The following is a 16,628-nucleotide window of genomic DNA, read 5'->3' on the forward strand; positions in this document are numbered from 1 at the left end:
AAACCAACAACTCTCATGGCAATTGCATCTGCAGATCGTTAAACCCGTTTTTTTTTTTTTCTTTTATATATTCTTCTCTCACCCATGTTGTATATATCCCTCGCTAAAAAATAACGAAACATTTAATTATTTTTTTAAACAAGGAACTGCATCTTTAAATCTATTTCCAGGATATTCTCTGCTAACAGATTAGTTCCTGCTTCTATCATCACTGGGTCATTTTAACAAGTTGTGGCAGGTACAAGGTTTTCCAGTTGGAGATCGGGATCTAGAACTAGTGACTCACTTGAATTCTCAGATGAGTTCAGCGGAGTTGTCACCCAGTTTAAAAGGATGCTTCCAGCTCTCTTTGCCTTGTCCTTCACTGTCTCTTTATCTCTCAACACTTGTCCCTTCCTGTTAGCCCTCTTCATCACGCTTTCTCCATTTGTGTCACACTGCCTGTCACCTTTCCATCAACAGCCTCAGTGATGTGTTTGTTTCCTTTTTTTTTCTCCTTTCTATCCTTCCTGAAGAGGTGTGGGAAGCATTGGTGTGAGCCATTAAGTGGCTTCTCTGTCTAGAGAATATGTATATCTGCAAATTGTGCGTTTTAGAGCACCCTCGTGTTTTTGAGTGTCCTTGAGAAACAAATTCTCCTGAAAATACTAAAGTTGTTCAGTGGATTTTCTTGGCCTGGGTGGAAGTATGGTCTGAGGACAGCAATATAGTCTAATACAGACTTTCAAACCTGGCAGTCCAAGTGTTTTATGTTCATGGTTATGCTTATTATTGGCTCTTTCTGTTCTGATCATTCATTAAAAGCACCGCAGGACATTCGACAAAGCTGTGATTAAATCCATATTATGCTGAGCTTCAGCTATGTTGATGAAATACAGTGTTGCCTATTTAGTATCAGGAGCAATTCAGTAAAACTTAAACAAACAACAGGACTATAGCTTAATAAATGCTGGCAGTTTTGCATGTTTTTCAACAGTCCAGTACAAATTGATTGATATGGCATTAAACCGGAGCCACCATATGGTTTCATAATGATTTTCCTTATCTGAAAAAGCGATTAGTTTATAGGAACTTTTAAAGCAACCAAGCACTGGGTTTAAATAAATTTGATTCCATGCTAACTTTAAAGATATTTCTGTTGTTTGATTTTCACATTTTAGTTGCTTTGGCAATGTGGAGTAAATCATAGCTAAGAATAATTTTTAGAAGATTAAAGGAAAATCGTCAAATGCTGCTTGTAGTTAAAGGGGTACGGCGTAGTTATTCTGAGGGAGCGAATCCTTCTTTTTGAAAACTTTGTTTTGTTGTGCTAAATGTGCTACCTCTTAGCAGCAGCTTGCCTGACTTTAGCAGTTAACTTAAAGCAAAGCCGTTAGCATGGCTATGGCTTAGAAGCTTAATCCTATCACTACCTCGCTTCTTGTCATTTAGCATTTTTCTTCTCATTTCCCGATTGGTCTTTTTATGTTTCTGTATATGACCACCAGGAACACGTTGTTTTTCATGTGATACGGTACCCCAAGACCAGACTGTCTGTGTTCACTCTAGCTGCTAAGCCGGTGTAAGTCCGACTGTCTTTCTAGGATCCAGAAAGCTGGTGTAAGTGTCGTCCTCTTTCTAGGATCTGTCTTCAGTTCACGAGGTCAGGTCGGCCTGGTCGCAGCATGAGATGAATGGGTTTGTGTGTGTTTTGTGTGTCCGTGTGTGCATGTCAACAGCACACGGCTATATCTCCATTGCCCCCTGTAACAGTGAATGACTACTTCTAGGAACTAATTTGAGTTACCTCAGCAGGCGGAGCCAAAAGGGCGGATGCCCGATTTGCATTGGGACTTTCGGCCCAGCTGTTTGTTTGTTTTCCAGGACTGCTTGGTCAGCCTGTTCTGTGTTAGCTCGTGTTGTTTAAGTTCCAAACTTTTATCACTTGCAAAACAGTCTTTATCTTGTCCCTGTCTCAGTTATGGGCTCATCGATTCTCTGTGGGCCTGTGTTTAAAAAAACAAAACAAAAGTGGCAGGTCTGTGTTTGATTTAAGAGAACTACAAACGTGGTCCGCCTGTGGGAAAACAATATATGTACTTTCCAAACAATTTGCTTTGCTTGTATGAATGCTTGCTATAGGGAAACTGAAAGAAATGGGGGAAAGAGTTTATTCCTCTTCTGTTCAGAAGTATATTTGATTTCACTGGAGGGTTTCACAGGGCAGAATTTGGGGTCAGAGAGGTTTGCTATCTGAAGCCTTTATGTTGTCACAGCCGTAAGCCTCTATGGACACAACTTTCCCCCCCCCCCACACTTTTCTTTATGTTTCCAACAAGACAGGAATGATACACAGCTGTAACATCTGTTCTGCTGGTAAAATGAGCGGTATTAATTTTGGCTGACAAAGCAGTACGAAAATGGAACAGGTGTCCTTGAAGCAGCTTTGGACAGAGTGCTGCTTATGTAACAGTGGACTGTATCTTTATTTTCTATCACCAGCAACCATTCGTATCTCCTAAAATCACAGCTGTGCAGAAAATAAACAGGGGCTTTTCTCAACTCATGATCTAATGTCCTCGCACAGGCGGGGCGATTAGGAGTGTGTGGTGGTAGTGTTAGTGGAGTCATGAGGGCTGGGAAGAGAAGGAGAGCAGTGCCCTCCCCCAGCCAGCCATCCAGCCAGCCATCCGTTGCTACCTTCTTCCTCCCTGGGTCTATTCGGCTCTCAGTCCCCTCCTCCCCGGGCCTCCCACCTTCTTGACAGCTGGCCTGCTGAGCTGCACATACTTACCCGGGGATAAGAGGATTTACTGACACAATTGATCAGATATCAACCTCATTTAGTCAAGAAATGAATGTTAAAAGGGTGGTGATTTTTATGCTGGTGTGTGCAGACAATTTGAGGGGGGGGTTCTCCCCCCCCTCTTTTAGTGTGAGCGAGTATGTGCGCATGCAAGGAGTGAGTGTGATGGTTTGCAGCCAGCGCAAATGAGCCGGACTGGCAGCGCGGAGATTTCTTAATTACATGTTCACTGAATCTAATGAGCTCCTCAGGCTGTCCGTCTGATTACTTTAGGATGCATTCTGTTCTATGTCATTTGGTCACGGCACTGTCATCTACAGACTTTAACTCATTTTGCATAAAAACACATATAGAGTAGACGGTTATTGAACGAATCCATGCACATGCTGAGGATTCCTTTTTGTTGGGGTTCATGTGATAGATATTGAAGTTTATGTTGTCATTTAGGAGTGCTGCTCCTGCTGCTCCCACCCCGTCATCCCCTCACTGTGCACTCCCAGTGCTGGTCTGCTCTCCAGACGGGAGATATTATTAGTTTGGTCTTATTGAATTACTACTCAGTGCAGCGCTCCATCCAGTTACAACCCAGTAATTAACTGCGAGGGATTTAGAGGGTTTGTGGTTTGTGATGTTTTTTTTAAACCTGTTGATCATCAGATCAATGTGATGTATTTGTGGCTTTGGGTATTCCTTCCTTTGGCTTTCAAAGTAAATATGATCATCTGACACAGCAGAGGCAGTTTGATGAGGATGTTTGAATCTTTTGCATGCGAGGGAACAGAATAATGTGATGTTGTTAAGCTCAGTAAAGGTCATATTAAGAATTATTGTTGTATTCACTGGTCTGGTTAAGTGGTTAGTCAATAAAAATGCCTTGGAGGCAAAAAGTACTAATCCCAATTTTCCAAAGACTACAGCAAAAAGAGTCAATCTTGATGTGTGTGGACATGGTTGGCACGGGTTAGTTTAATATAACACTACCGCGATTGGTTTGTTATTGTTGATAACTGTGCAATCACTCACTCAATTTTTAGGAGCCTTTCATCGCAAAGTCAGTTCAAGCTGCATTTTAGCAGGTTATTGTGCGAGTCCTGCATCCGCCCTCAGTGCAGTAATTTCTGGGAACGATCAGTAGAGACCTGCGCTGCTGCCGACAGAAAACTCTTTTGAACTTGGCTCAGGAGTTTGGTAACAAGTGACCTTTGATTTGCGACACTAGTGTTCAAAGGTGCCCTTCACTGCTCTGTTTGCTCTCAGATAGATGCTTGAGCTGCTGAAGCGTTGCATAGGTTTAGGCAAGACTGAGAGGGAAAAGTTAAAATCAAATATAGTCTGTGCATTTAAGAGTCTTTGTTGTGCAAGTGACTTAGATTGGACTGCCAGTTGAGGCGGGTCATTCAAGGATAGGCTTCTTTGAGCCGCTCGGGGCCCATTTGTGCTTCCTCCACTGAGCATGTTGGCCTTCTTACACACGGACACAAAACTCGCACACGCCCTTCCCAAAGCATGTTCACCTCTCAAGCAATTCCCTTTTAGGCATCCCACCAGCTGACTGTCCGTGTGCTTTTCTTTTCCCCTGTGTAATACAGCCACGAACAGTCTGGGCGAAGATTTGTCGTTAGTGTTGTGTCAAACATGTATGTTGTTTTTCAGAGTTTAAACGGACCCTGTCTCCAGACAAGCAGGAAATCTGAACATTCAGGTCACAAATAGAACTGCACCGATCTATCCACCGATCTACCTGCTTTACTTTTCATTTCTCTCCATATTTTCATCCTCATATTATCTTTTACATCTAGTCTTGTTGGTCTTCAGAGCATGTTGCTAAACTATTGGCTGCTGGAGTACCCTGTTGCCATATCTCCCACTCTGTACTAGAATAGAATGGATCTTTATGAACCCCAAAGGGAATTTGTCATGCACATAAAAGAGGGGCCATTACACGAAATCAGACACAGAACATGTTGTACAGTGGACGTCTATTACATAAGAGTGTTGATTGGATGAAAATGCACTCGGGAAAGTTGGGAACACTGCCACATAGTTGAATTTCAATCTATGTAGTGCATTTTGTAACAGCCTGGAGTGTGAAGTATATTTCTTTTATCCATTCAGCTCTGTGGGAGAGAGAGGAAGGCCCCAATCCATTTCTGCCTGCCAGGGATCACTCGTGGAGGGCTGGAGAAAGTGGGCGAGTAAAGAAGGGGGTGGAGGATATAGTTTCACTGCTAAACAGGAAGTTGCACAACATCTGTTCCTTTGCGTACAGAGAGGGAGTGAATGGCCAGCTGTGTCTTACTGTGTGTCTTTGTGCAGAAAGTGCTGCGTCCAGCCCGACAACATGACATTATTCCCTTTTTCACAATTTCTTCATATTTCAGCGCAATGGTCTTTCATTACTCAGTCACCATTTCCTTTAATGTGGTATAAGTGGGTGCTAAAGGTTAAATATCACAGCAACATTTCAAAACTGTTTCAAAATGTTTGACAAGTTGCTCTGAGTAAAGCCTTAAAACTGAAGTCACAAACTTTTTCAGGTCTAAAAGGTCAAAAACAAATTGTGACACAGTTTTTCCCCCAGAGTCAGATAAACAAACAGATTAGCAGCATTAGCGTTTAGCAATTTTGACACATTTTTATCAGATCAGATAAGGAAAACCAAGTTTAATTTATATTTGTGTGTTCCATTTCAAGTCAGTGACAACGTTAGTAAAGGGGCCTGCAGAAAAAGCGATGACAGCAATGAAATTCAAAATAAATAAGATGATGCGAACTTCAAAAGCAGAGATTAGAAATCGTAATTGCAGACCAAACCATATGTATAGGATGTTTTCATTCAGTGGGAGCAGGAAAACTCTTGTTTTAGGCTGATATTTTTGGTGAAATCTAAAATGCACTAAATAAATTTAAAAGCCAGGAAAAAGAACATGCTTTTGAAAGAGTGCTGACAAGTACGTACAATTCAGATTTTGTGTAATTATGACATACAGGAGGAGCTGAGATGGCTCTTTAGATTTAAGATTATCACACAGACTAGTCACAGCGAGGTCTAGGTCATAGCTGATCCTTTTTCTTTTTTGAACTGTTGATTAGTTGTCAGAATCTTTTCTGTGGTAAATCATTCTTAAAATGGTGAAAATGTCCCTTTCCCTTCTTTTAAATCTTGCAAGATTTTTCTAGATGTCTTGTTTTGTCTGGTCAACAGTCCCGCAATCCTTGGACATAATCAGTTTACTGTCACATAAGAAAGGGGGAAGCATCAAATTCTTCCCTTTTGAGAAGCTAGAACCTGCAATTTATTGTGTTAAATGAGACTTCACAATAAACCAAGCAAACAAATCGACTCATGGAGCTCTTGCTGCCCGGCTAATCTCCAGCATCTCAAGGGTCATGCTGTAGTCACGCTGTTTTTGACTCATGATTTTAATTGATCACTAGCATTTTCTTGTTATTTACAGTATTTTTAGCAACTCAGATTTGTTTACAACCATGAATCTCTACTAAATGAACTTTCAAGTGATAAAAAACTCCATTCTTATCTGTTGGAAAGTGCACAATCAATAATCATCTTTTAAACTTTCAACTTTTAAGTTAAATAAGTGTATTTTTTGACATTGGAGATCTAGGTTATTAGTAGTTGTGACAAAAAGACATCAAACCCTCCCTTGGGGCTCTCTCCGGGCACCCGGTTCGGCTTTGATTCAGGAAAAAAAAAAGACCTTTGAAGATTATAAGAAACCCAAAACACAGGTGCTGTTCATTGCGTGTCTGTGCAATCATGCCACAACCCAGCTTTGTAGACGCACATGGGACACAAGAATGTGACATTTAACTAAGAACAGTGGTGCAAAGCCCAGTATCACGCTGAGTTTGTGTGTGTGTTTGTGTGTGTAAATGGAGGCAGGGGATATACACTGACAAAAAAGCCAAAACTTCTGCAGGCTTATCCAAATATTTATGTGCATATGGTGGTCTGTCACTCTTCATCAGTAGCATTTTACTCAAGAAAGCCCAGTTTTGTTCGCGTCGTTGAGTCATCACCATTAGCCCAGAGGGGTACTGCTTATTGCATCTGTCTGTATTATGATAGCTTTTGGCATTTGTGTAAAGATGTGTCTTGGTCTCTTGCTCGTACACACCATATGTATATGATGGTATTTGCTGAATTTGTATTACTCGCAGCTACAACACATGCATGAAATTACACACCATGCCCTGTTACCCAGCTGACTGACAGCTTTTCTAAGTAGGTCATCTATGTAAATGCCAGCCTGTCAGTTTACATCAATGGCCGCTGAGCAAAGTCAGCATCCTGTGACCAAAATCAGATGGGCTTCACTCTGTGTCGCTAAATTTACACTCCAAAAGGACACATGGCACCACTGGCCAACAATATATAACCCAAACCTGGATTCTAATTAGATAACATCATCATTTTGACAGTTGCTAGACTTTACGTTTTAAAGTGTGATTATTTAGTGTATCCATTCATGTGGAACCTCTAAACTGTTTCGAACCTTGAACCAAATTTTATACAAATGTATCAAATGACTAATGGTAATGTAGAGACGTCCTTTTTGAACAATCCACTGATTTCCGTCATCTGACTGTAGAGCAACATCCTGATCATCAGTTTGGTTTTATCCTCCACAACTTTACTGTTCAGGTCTTCGTTCTATCAATATTGTTTCAGAAAAAAAAACACTGAACACATCGGCTCAGTACCAAATGACAAACTATAGCGGAGCCAGATTTATTTAGTTTTTCTCCAAGTTGGTGGAGACTTGATAGCTAACAAGGGTTTGATGTGGTTGAATTTTATTTTAATTTATTCGCCTCTGTTTATTAGTTTTATGTCTATTGTATGTGTGATTCAGCAAATCTGTGGTGTCGAGTTCAGCTTCATGAAGTCAGACAAGTCGGTATTGGTTTCAAACTTGTTACACTGTCACCCAATACCCCGAAAGTCATGCATTTTAGATTCAAGCAGTTTATTTTGGATGCAGCTTAAAAACTGGCCTTGGGTGAATATTTTGATTTTCGTAATACACAAAATTCCCAGATTAATAGGTCCTTCCTAGGACCAAAGTTAGCAGAGATACAGTACTGGGTTATATAATGTTTCTGTTATTCTGCCGCTGTGTATATACATAAATATTAGAATCGCCTTTGAATAGTCTGCTGTTCAAGTGGCTTTAGATAGTGCCTGTGACAAGCAGTGTCTGCTCAAAGTACAACTTCGCAAAGAAAGCATGTGTGGTAGCATGGATGCATTTGTTTGTTTAGGTGTACCTTCCTAATTCTTTTATTCCCAACTCCTAAATCCAAAGCATTTGCTTGTTCTTCTCAACATGCACCTTCTTCCTTTCCAGACTCTACAGGGCCGATGAGTACAGCCCACACCCACCCCCCTTTGATGGGCAGCATGGTGGGTCACCCATCAGTCATCAGCACCTCCAGGCCCTTACCGTCCCCCATGTCCACCTTGGGCTCACCAATGAACGGCCTGGCCTCTCCCTATCCAGTTATTACATCTTCCCTGGGCTCGCCCTCTGTATCGCTGCAGTCTACTCCCAACATGAACTTCGGACCACTCAGCAGTCCACAGGTGAGACATGTGGGGGTGTTTGGTCGTCAGAAGATAACAATGAGTTGTTATTTCCCTAAATGGCTCGAGTATAAAGTTGCTTTTATGTATCCATGAAATTATCATGACAGGATTTTTTTTTTTTTTTGCATTTATATTTGAAATGTTTGTTCTTCTTTCACCATTCACCACATCAAAGCGAACTCTTAAGGCAGGTAAGTAAAAAAAGAAATATGCACCACTCAGAACCCCATTTGGAAATACCAGAGAATGTGTTTTGAAGCAGAGTTTGTGTGTTTTAAGGTAGTGAAGAATGCAAATACTACTTGCTAGAACTGTTACTTTTGGCAAGGTGCACATGTATTAAATAACATGTTTTTCGGTGGTCATGTGCCTTTATTGCTTGGGATCTCCTCCAGCAGACAGGACTTTGAAGGTTAGCCATATCCAATGTGTTTGGCAGGCATAGCTTGGCTTTACTCTCACTCTTTTACCCTTCTGCTGACCTTTAAACTTTTCTCCCTAAAGGTCATCCATGAGTTCTGAATTACTACACTCATAGAAGTGGACATATAAGACACAGTATGACTATTAGCCCCTTAATGGATTCCTGAAAGACGGAGAAAGGGCAGCCTAATTTTTCCTGGTTTCTCCTTCTTCCTTTCCTTTGTTTTACTTTTATCTGCTCATTTAGGCATATACTAATAATACCAAGGCTCTTTACGTCACAGGAGCTCTGTTGCACTTTTTAAGCTCAGTGATTTGACAGTCAGCCATACAAACAGAAACAAAGATGTTTGGATGCACATGGTGCTTTCGAGGCTAGATTCAGGACCGTGCTGTTGGGAATAGCAGGCGATGATATACATTTTATGATAGAGATTTTGGCTTTTTCGCTGCATGCCAAAAACAAAGCTGCTGGCAGGTTTTTTTATCATGTAATGTATGTTTTTCATGGATTGAAGATTACGAACATGACAGTGTTAGCAACATGGGGCAAGCATGAAATCATTATTTTAATTACAAGGAGAAATGATGTGTAAATTTGATTTATTTGGATGATTGTGACTGACTTTGTTTTACATCATCACATTTGCTTTGGAGTAGCTGATAACTGATTTTTCTGATCAGTTAAATAATCAGCGATTTAATGAATTCATCAATCAGCAAAAAATTTACTCAAAAAAAATCAATTTCATTTTACAGAAATCTTTACATATAGATTTAAAAAACAAAGACGTGCATCACTCAGTAAACCTTGCATGTCTCATGCAGTATTTTCTTCATACCATGTGTTGAATAAAAAATGTATGAAGCATCAATAATCCATATGCAGTGCTCGTAGCCGTTTTCTACAGCATCCTGTTGTCTGTGTAAAGCTGCATGTTGTCTAAACGACAGTTTAAAAACACTTATTTTTTAAGATCATGCAAAATTAATTATGAAAGCTGTACGCTACGCTGAATAGCTGCTCACTACAGACTCGCCAATAAGCGAGCACGCTGTTGCTGAAAGCTTATTTAGGGTGTGACCGCCTCCCTGCAGGCAGCCAGCATGCTGACATTAAACTGAATGACGGCAAAAAGAAACACTCTTGTGCGATGGTCTCTGCTGCAAATTCATGGATATAGAGTCCTAAATTCAGACTGCCATTGGAGAATATTGAGAGTGCACTTTGTAAATAAGTGATAGGATCTGTCAGAAGGATGTCCGATACTGTATATCATGCTGCATCATATAGTACAAGGTATATGTAGGCCAGGCTTGTTTTTTTTCTGGTTGGAATCTGGAGATCAAGCAAATATGCTTTCCATGTGTCTCTCTGAGAGAGGATCGACAGGCTGGACGATGATAAGAAGAGAAAGAAGCAGATATGAAGAAATCAAAGGAGGCTTAACTTGTTGCTCTTTTTTTGGGAAACATATTATATTACACATTATTTCTAAATTGGCCACACTTAGTGGTTTGGAGTCTTGCTGTACCATATTTGGGAGTTACTCGTATATCTCGTGGGGTTCCTTGGGATCAGGTGCAAAACCCTACGCTGCAGTAAGAGATATAAATCATGTCAGTTGAAGTGTGCATTATTGTGCATCTACTTGGGATTGAAAGCTGCTGTAAGCACTGCTTATGATATAAAAAAAAAAATGGCAGATAAAATACATTTGGCCTTCATTGGAGGTCTAACAGAAATGCCAACTGTCATCACAAAGCATAAAATTCACCATGAGTTCCCTCTGCTGCTGAGTTTGAGAACTGCGCCTGCTCCACGTGACTCCCCCTTCCTGCGACTCTCCCTGTCAGCAAACATTAAAAAACCTGTATGACAGGCCTCAGCCCCTCCTACAGGCTGAGCATGTGATCATACCAAGACACTTTCACAATAAAGTGTGTGGGTGGGGGAACAAAAAAATATGAGTGAGCGGAAGACAAAATGAGAAAATAGGGGAAGGGAGAGAGTGTCATGAGACTACCACAAACTTTTCACTCTTACTTCCCCTCTGCTTCCTCCTCTGCTCTGTTCCGTTCAGCTCTGGCCACCTCAGCTTTAATTCTTTGTTCTCTCTTCCTGTCATCTGCAGATGAACTCTATGAACAGTGTTAGCAGCTCAGAGGACATCAAGCCTCCGCCGGGCCTACAGAATCTGGGAAACATCAACTACCAATGTACGAGCCCGGGAGGGATGTCAAAGCACATCTGTGCCATTTGTGGGGACCGCTCCTCAGGTAATGTTAGCATGCAAGGACGGAGGAGAGGGATGGGCAAGCATATTTACACTCCCACTCACCACCACAACTCCCCCCACCCAGATGAGAACAGATAGCAGACAAAGACGGACTTGTTTGAAGTCGTTTGTTAAGTATTTTGTCAGGATTTGTGCCGTATGTTTCTGCAAATATCTTTTATCGGTGTGTTGTTACAAGTAGGTTGTCTATCATACAGAAAATAGTTAACACATTTCCAATCCTAATTCTAAAGATGTGCCCAGAAATTAGTCTACAAGCCAGTGCGACGCTTTATGCACTGTGACGCAAGCTGAATAGTGGTCCTAGTCAATGTTGATCCTGTGGCTTTATTCTCCTCAGGAAAGCACTATGGTGTATACAGCTGTGAGGGATGTAAAGGTTTCTTCAAGAGGACCGTGCGCAAAGATCTCAGCTACACTTGTCGAGATAACAAGGAGTGCCTGATTGACAAGCGCCAGCGAAACCGCTGCCAATACTGCCGCTACCAGAAGTGCCTGGCCATGGGCATGAAAAGAGAAGGTGTGTATGGAGGGTTAGAAAAAGGTTGGTTCGAATTTTTAACAATATGTGACATTTTGCAGTTAAAATAAAATCACATGTGGTTTTGTCTTGTAGTAAAACTATAATTTTCAGGTAAATTCAGTTTTGTTTATTGAATGTTCTATAATAGCGCCAAATTATGACAAGAGTCGCTTCAAGGCGCTTAATATTGTAAGATGAAGACGCTACAATAGAGAAAATCCCAACATTCAGACGTTCCCCTGCGAGCAAGTACTCGGCAACAGTGGGAAGGAAAAAAACCTCATGGCAGAACCAGGCTCAGGGAGGCGCGGCTATCTGTCGCGACCGGTTGGAGGGGTTTTGAGTTATCTGCTAATATTACGGATTTTCTAGTCACCAATTCAGGATGTTTAAATGCTGTGTGGTTTTTTTTTTTTGTGTGTCTGTGTGCAGCGGTGCAGGAAGAGAGGCAGCGTGGGAAAGAGCGGGGTGAGAATGAGGTAGAATCCACCAGCAGTTTCAATGAGGACATGCCTGTGGACAAGATCCTAGATGCTGAGTTGGCTGTAGAACCCAAAACAGAGACGTACAGCGACGGCAGCCCCGGGAACTCGGTAATTAATACAGGCACTGGTCCATGTCTCTTTCACTGTTTGTATTATGAATCTGAGGCAGTTTTTCTGGGGAGAAACTAGATGCCAAGATGTGCTGTGCTATTAAGATATACTGATCTTATTATAAACATAAACACACAAGCTTGGCTAAATAGTTTTGAGTATGAAGCTGGGACCGGATGGAATTGGGTCAGTTGAATATAAATAACGCAAGCTGAGGAGTTTATGGGAATAAATCTAGGCTTTGCTCCAAAATTCTGACAAGCTACTTTGTGCAGTTGTCATAATCTCCTGGGTTAATCTGTTGAGATAATGTAGCCGAGCTGCCGAGTTGCTCTGGTCCAAAACTAACTCTTAAATCTGACAAGTTAGTAAACAAATTAAGTAAACACTGATTTGGCAATTTACTGGGTATGAGCTCAAGCACTTAAATGAATTTTAAAACCTAGAGGTTGGGTAACAGAGCCACAATTTAAAAGCTGTGCGGAACTTGGATTGAATTGTGCTTCAAGATATTTCTTCTTCTCTTCTTTGGTATGTAGAATTTAGGATTGTATTAAAACTACCGCAAGCAACGAGAGAAATTATTGGTTTAAAAAGAGTCAAAAATAGCCACTGTTGCACCTGGTTACCAGCGGTTGCTAGAAAAGGTTTAGATGTCACTAACAGTGCTTACAATCACATTAAATCGGTCTGGCACTTGTCCTACATATTCTTCTCCAGACTAATGACCCCGTCACCAATATCTGCCAAGCAGCAGACAAGCAGCTTTTCACCTTGGTGGAGTGGGCGAAAAGGATCCCGCACTTCTCCGAGCTCCCCCTCGATGACCAGGTCATCTTACTACGAGCAGGTAGACACGCAAACACAAACCAGTGCATGCGGCAAGCTTATGCTTATGCAAACAGACACATATCAGACCACACACTCATACACAGCAGTTTCCTGCAAGGGTAAGCAGTCCTTTATCCTCCCTTTCCCCCCCCCCTCGCTTTTTGTGTAGTATTTTCATTCAGCGTAGTTGCCGAGCCGATGTCAAGCAGTCTATTTAAGTCTTTTTTTTTTTTGGTAACATCTAGTTTAATGGAGCAGTGAAACCAAAATAACTGGACCATTTGCAAGTCCCAGCAGTGCAGTTTGCTGCCAGTGCTGACCTCTGCTGGGAGATTTAACACATGCCAGGACGATACAGTGAAAAAGTCACAAAATGGATAATTAATTTTAAGCAAGCAGGGAAATCACAGAACATGTTTTGTGTATTTAATTTACACAAACTAAAGACGGGCTTTAAAGAGACGAGTGGATCGAGATGTCACTCGTTTTTCTTGTTCCTTTTTTGTGTCCAGGCTGGAACGAGCTACTAATTGCATCATTCTCGCATCGCTCGGTCACGGTAAAAGACGGCATCCTGCTGGCAACAGGTCTTCACGTCCACAGAAGCAGCGCCCACAGTGCTGGAGTTGGCTCCATCTTTGACAGGTAGGAAGGATTGAAAGATGAGACAAAAAGATAAAATAATGTGACATTTAGACTCCTTCATGATTAACCTCTTAATTCTGTATATTTTGTGGTTGGAGGCAACCCCCCCAACTGTAAATGTTACTAATGTCTTAACTGCATTCATTTCAGTGTGTTGTCATTTAAGCTAAGTACATATTTGCATAGAAATGCAAATTCTTTACTGAGAAATTATTCTAATTCTTGTACTGATTTAATTCAGTCCTATTTTTGTGACTCGTCATTGTTTCTTTCTTGATTTCCTGCAGAGTACTCACAGAGTTGGTATCTAAAATGAAAGATATGAAGATGGATAAGACGGAGCTCGGCTGCTTGCGAGCAATTGTCCTCTTCAATCCAGGTCAGTCTGGCCTCTTGAGACTGTTACATACCACCCAAAACAACATTTTCACCGACATTTCAGTTGTGTTATTTCACTGCTTATTTTAGTAACTGCAGAATCACTATACTGGATTCATGAAATTCATGTGAACATATTTGTCAAGTGCAATGTTGGTCATCATAATATTATGGCTAGTTGGAGAGATTTTACTGTGCACCCATGCGTTCCTAATGGCTCAGTCAGACTAGATTAAAAATAGGATAGTAATCTACTTTATATCAAGAAAAATTAGTGATTGCCTGGATTCTTTTTGCTGATTGTAAGTAGTTGCAGCAACCATTTTCAATTGCACAGGTGTCTTGGTAGAAGAAAACAACGTTGCTGAGCACCTGTGTCATATAAATCAGTCAATTAACCATCCTGCAGCAATTAGGTCACTATTTGTGGAGGAATTTCTGAATCTCTGTTTAAAATTTATGAGGTTCTGGCTGGACTCTAAATGTAATGATGCATTCAGTTTCCCTTGGAAGCAGGGCTGGGAGTGACATCACTCCCAAGTTGAGTGTGTTCCAGTAGTGAAGTCAGAAAAACAGGATTTATTTTGTTCCTTAGCAAGTAGAGCCATTCATACCACGATGGGGATACAAGGTGATGTTTGTTTGGGTTTGTTGTTGTTTTTTAACTGAAAAACACAACAGCAACACGTTTATGGTTCGAGCCTGCACGGTGTTCTGTATATGGCTTATTTAGTGAATCAAATATGTACAACAGTATTTTCACAGATTGAAAGTTGAGAACGCTGAAATTCAGACTTACAGCTTCAAATGGAATACACTGAATTTCTGTGTTGTTAGACAGCAACAGATTTATGATTGTTGCTCACAGTTAACAGCCATGTTATCACAAACAGACTGCAGAAAATTGACTCCATTCGATCCCAAACTAGCAGAATGACTTGTGTGTTTTGTTTTGGGTCTTTTTTTTCCAGATGCAAAAGGTTTGTCTAACCCAGCAGAGGTGGAGGGGCTGAGAGAAAAGGTCTATGCTTCATTGGAGTCGTATACAAAACAGAAGTACCCGGACCAGCCTGGCAGGTAGGAACTGTTCCATTACAACATCGATCATTTTTAAACACATTGCTGCACTGGATGTAAAGAATAATAAGGATGGCAGCTTGCATTATATTAGTACACAGCTCTTATGCAAGTAAAACACTTTTGCCTAACCACAACATTGCATTTAAAAGGATGTAGGCTGATAACGCTATTTGTAACTGCAAATTGTTGCCATTGACTGTATTTTTTATTTGGGAGCTGATTGAGAGCAACAGGTATTAGAGGTAAAAGCACACACTGCAAACTTCCTGAAAAGTCAACACATCACAGCTGAGATGCAGAAAGAACGCTTAAGAATATTTTGGTCACTATTGAGATCACAGTTATTATTATTATTACCCCATGAATATTTCACCTCACTGAAAAAACGTTCAATGGTGAAATTATGACATAAAGTGCACATGATTGAAGTGAAACTAGCATGCCACAGCCCGGCAGTGAAAAAGATCACCACTGCAACATGTAATACTTTTTCTTGTTTGTTTTCATTAATCTAAATCATAAATCTCTGAGCAAAGAATTGATTTTTGAAAGGTAAATGTAACACTAGCTTGACTTTCTTTGAAATGGCTTACTGTGTACGGTATGTTGTCTCATGAAAAGTGAGATGTTTACAATATTAAAGAAAAAAATCTTGATATGCACTAACTATATTCTTTATTAGGAACATCTTGCTAGTCCTTTTGGGCCATATCGATATGATCGCTGCATGTCTATGATGGGATTCTCACGTTCCACCACATCCCAAAGGTGCTCTATTGGATTGAGATCCGGTGACTGTGGTGTTTTATCCTGCTGGAAAAAGCGGAAAATGGGAACACTGTGATCAATAATGATATAGTCAGCACCAATGTTCAGATAAGCAGTGATGTTTAAAGCGATGCTCAGTTGGAGCCCAAAATGTGCCAAGAAAATATCTCCCACACACACACACACTACCACCAACAGCAGCCTGAATTGTATACAGGGCAGAGTGCATCCATGTTTTCATGGTGTTTGCACCAAATTCTGACCCTATTATTCTAATGTCACAGTAAAAATTGTGACTTATCAAATGAGACATTGTTTGTCCTTTCCTCTGTGGTTCAATTTAGGTGGCGCTCTGTCCTTTAGCAGGTGACCCGGTGTGGTCTTGTTGCTGCTGTAGGCCATCTGCTTTAAAGTTTAATATGTTGTGCATTCAGAGATGCTCCCATGCATGTATTTTCTTTTTTGGACTATTCTCTGCAAACCGTATAGATGATTGTCACCTTTTGTCCTGAACTTCAGCAGGTCATCTTGATCATGTCTACATGCCTAAATGCAGAGTTGCTGCCATGTGATTGGCTGATTAGATATTTGCATTACAAAGAAGGTGAACAGGTGTATCAAACAAAGTGGCTAGTGAGTGTGTGTAAAATATGCCTTTTTTTTTTTTTTTTTTAAACAACTTTGAACA

At 40.8% G+C, this 16,628-nt stretch overlaps 1 protein-coding gene across 3 annotated transcripts in view; it reads left to right on the forward strand.

Moving 5' to 3' along the window:
- Positions 1 to 16,628, forward strand: part of rxrgb (retinoid X receptor, gamma b) — a 29,646-nt gene that overhangs the window by 12,540 nt on the left and 478 nt on the right. For all 3 annotated transcript variants that reach the window (XM_040052952.1, XM_040052951.1, XM_040052950.1), the window contains exons 2-9: positions 8,158 to 8,393; positions 10,955 to 11,099; positions 11,460 to 11,639; positions 12,075 to 12,235; positions 12,959 to 13,088; positions 13,582 to 13,714; positions 14,002 to 14,093; positions 15,064 to 15,169. In XM_040052952.1, the coding sequence (XP_039908886.1) occupies positions 8,158 to 8,393; positions 10,955 to 11,099; positions 11,460 to 11,639; positions 12,075 to 12,235; positions 12,959 to 13,088; positions 13,582 to 13,714; positions 14,002 to 14,093; positions 15,064 to 15,169 (1,183 nt within the window). The remainder of the gene's footprint in view (positions 1 to 8,157; positions 8,394 to 10,954; positions 11,100 to 11,459; positions 11,640 to 12,074; positions 12,236 to 12,958; positions 13,089 to 13,581; positions 13,715 to 14,001; positions 14,094 to 15,063; positions 15,170 to 16,628) is intronic.

This window comes from Simochromis diagramma, unplaced genomic scaffold, assembly GCF_900408965.1.
Source record: "Simochromis diagramma unplaced genomic scaffold, fSimDia1.1 OVJJ01000419.1, whole genome shotgun sequence".
Taxonomy (NCBI): domain Eukaryota; kingdom Metazoa; phylum Chordata; class Actinopteri; order Cichliformes; family Cichlidae; genus Simochromis; species Simochromis diagramma.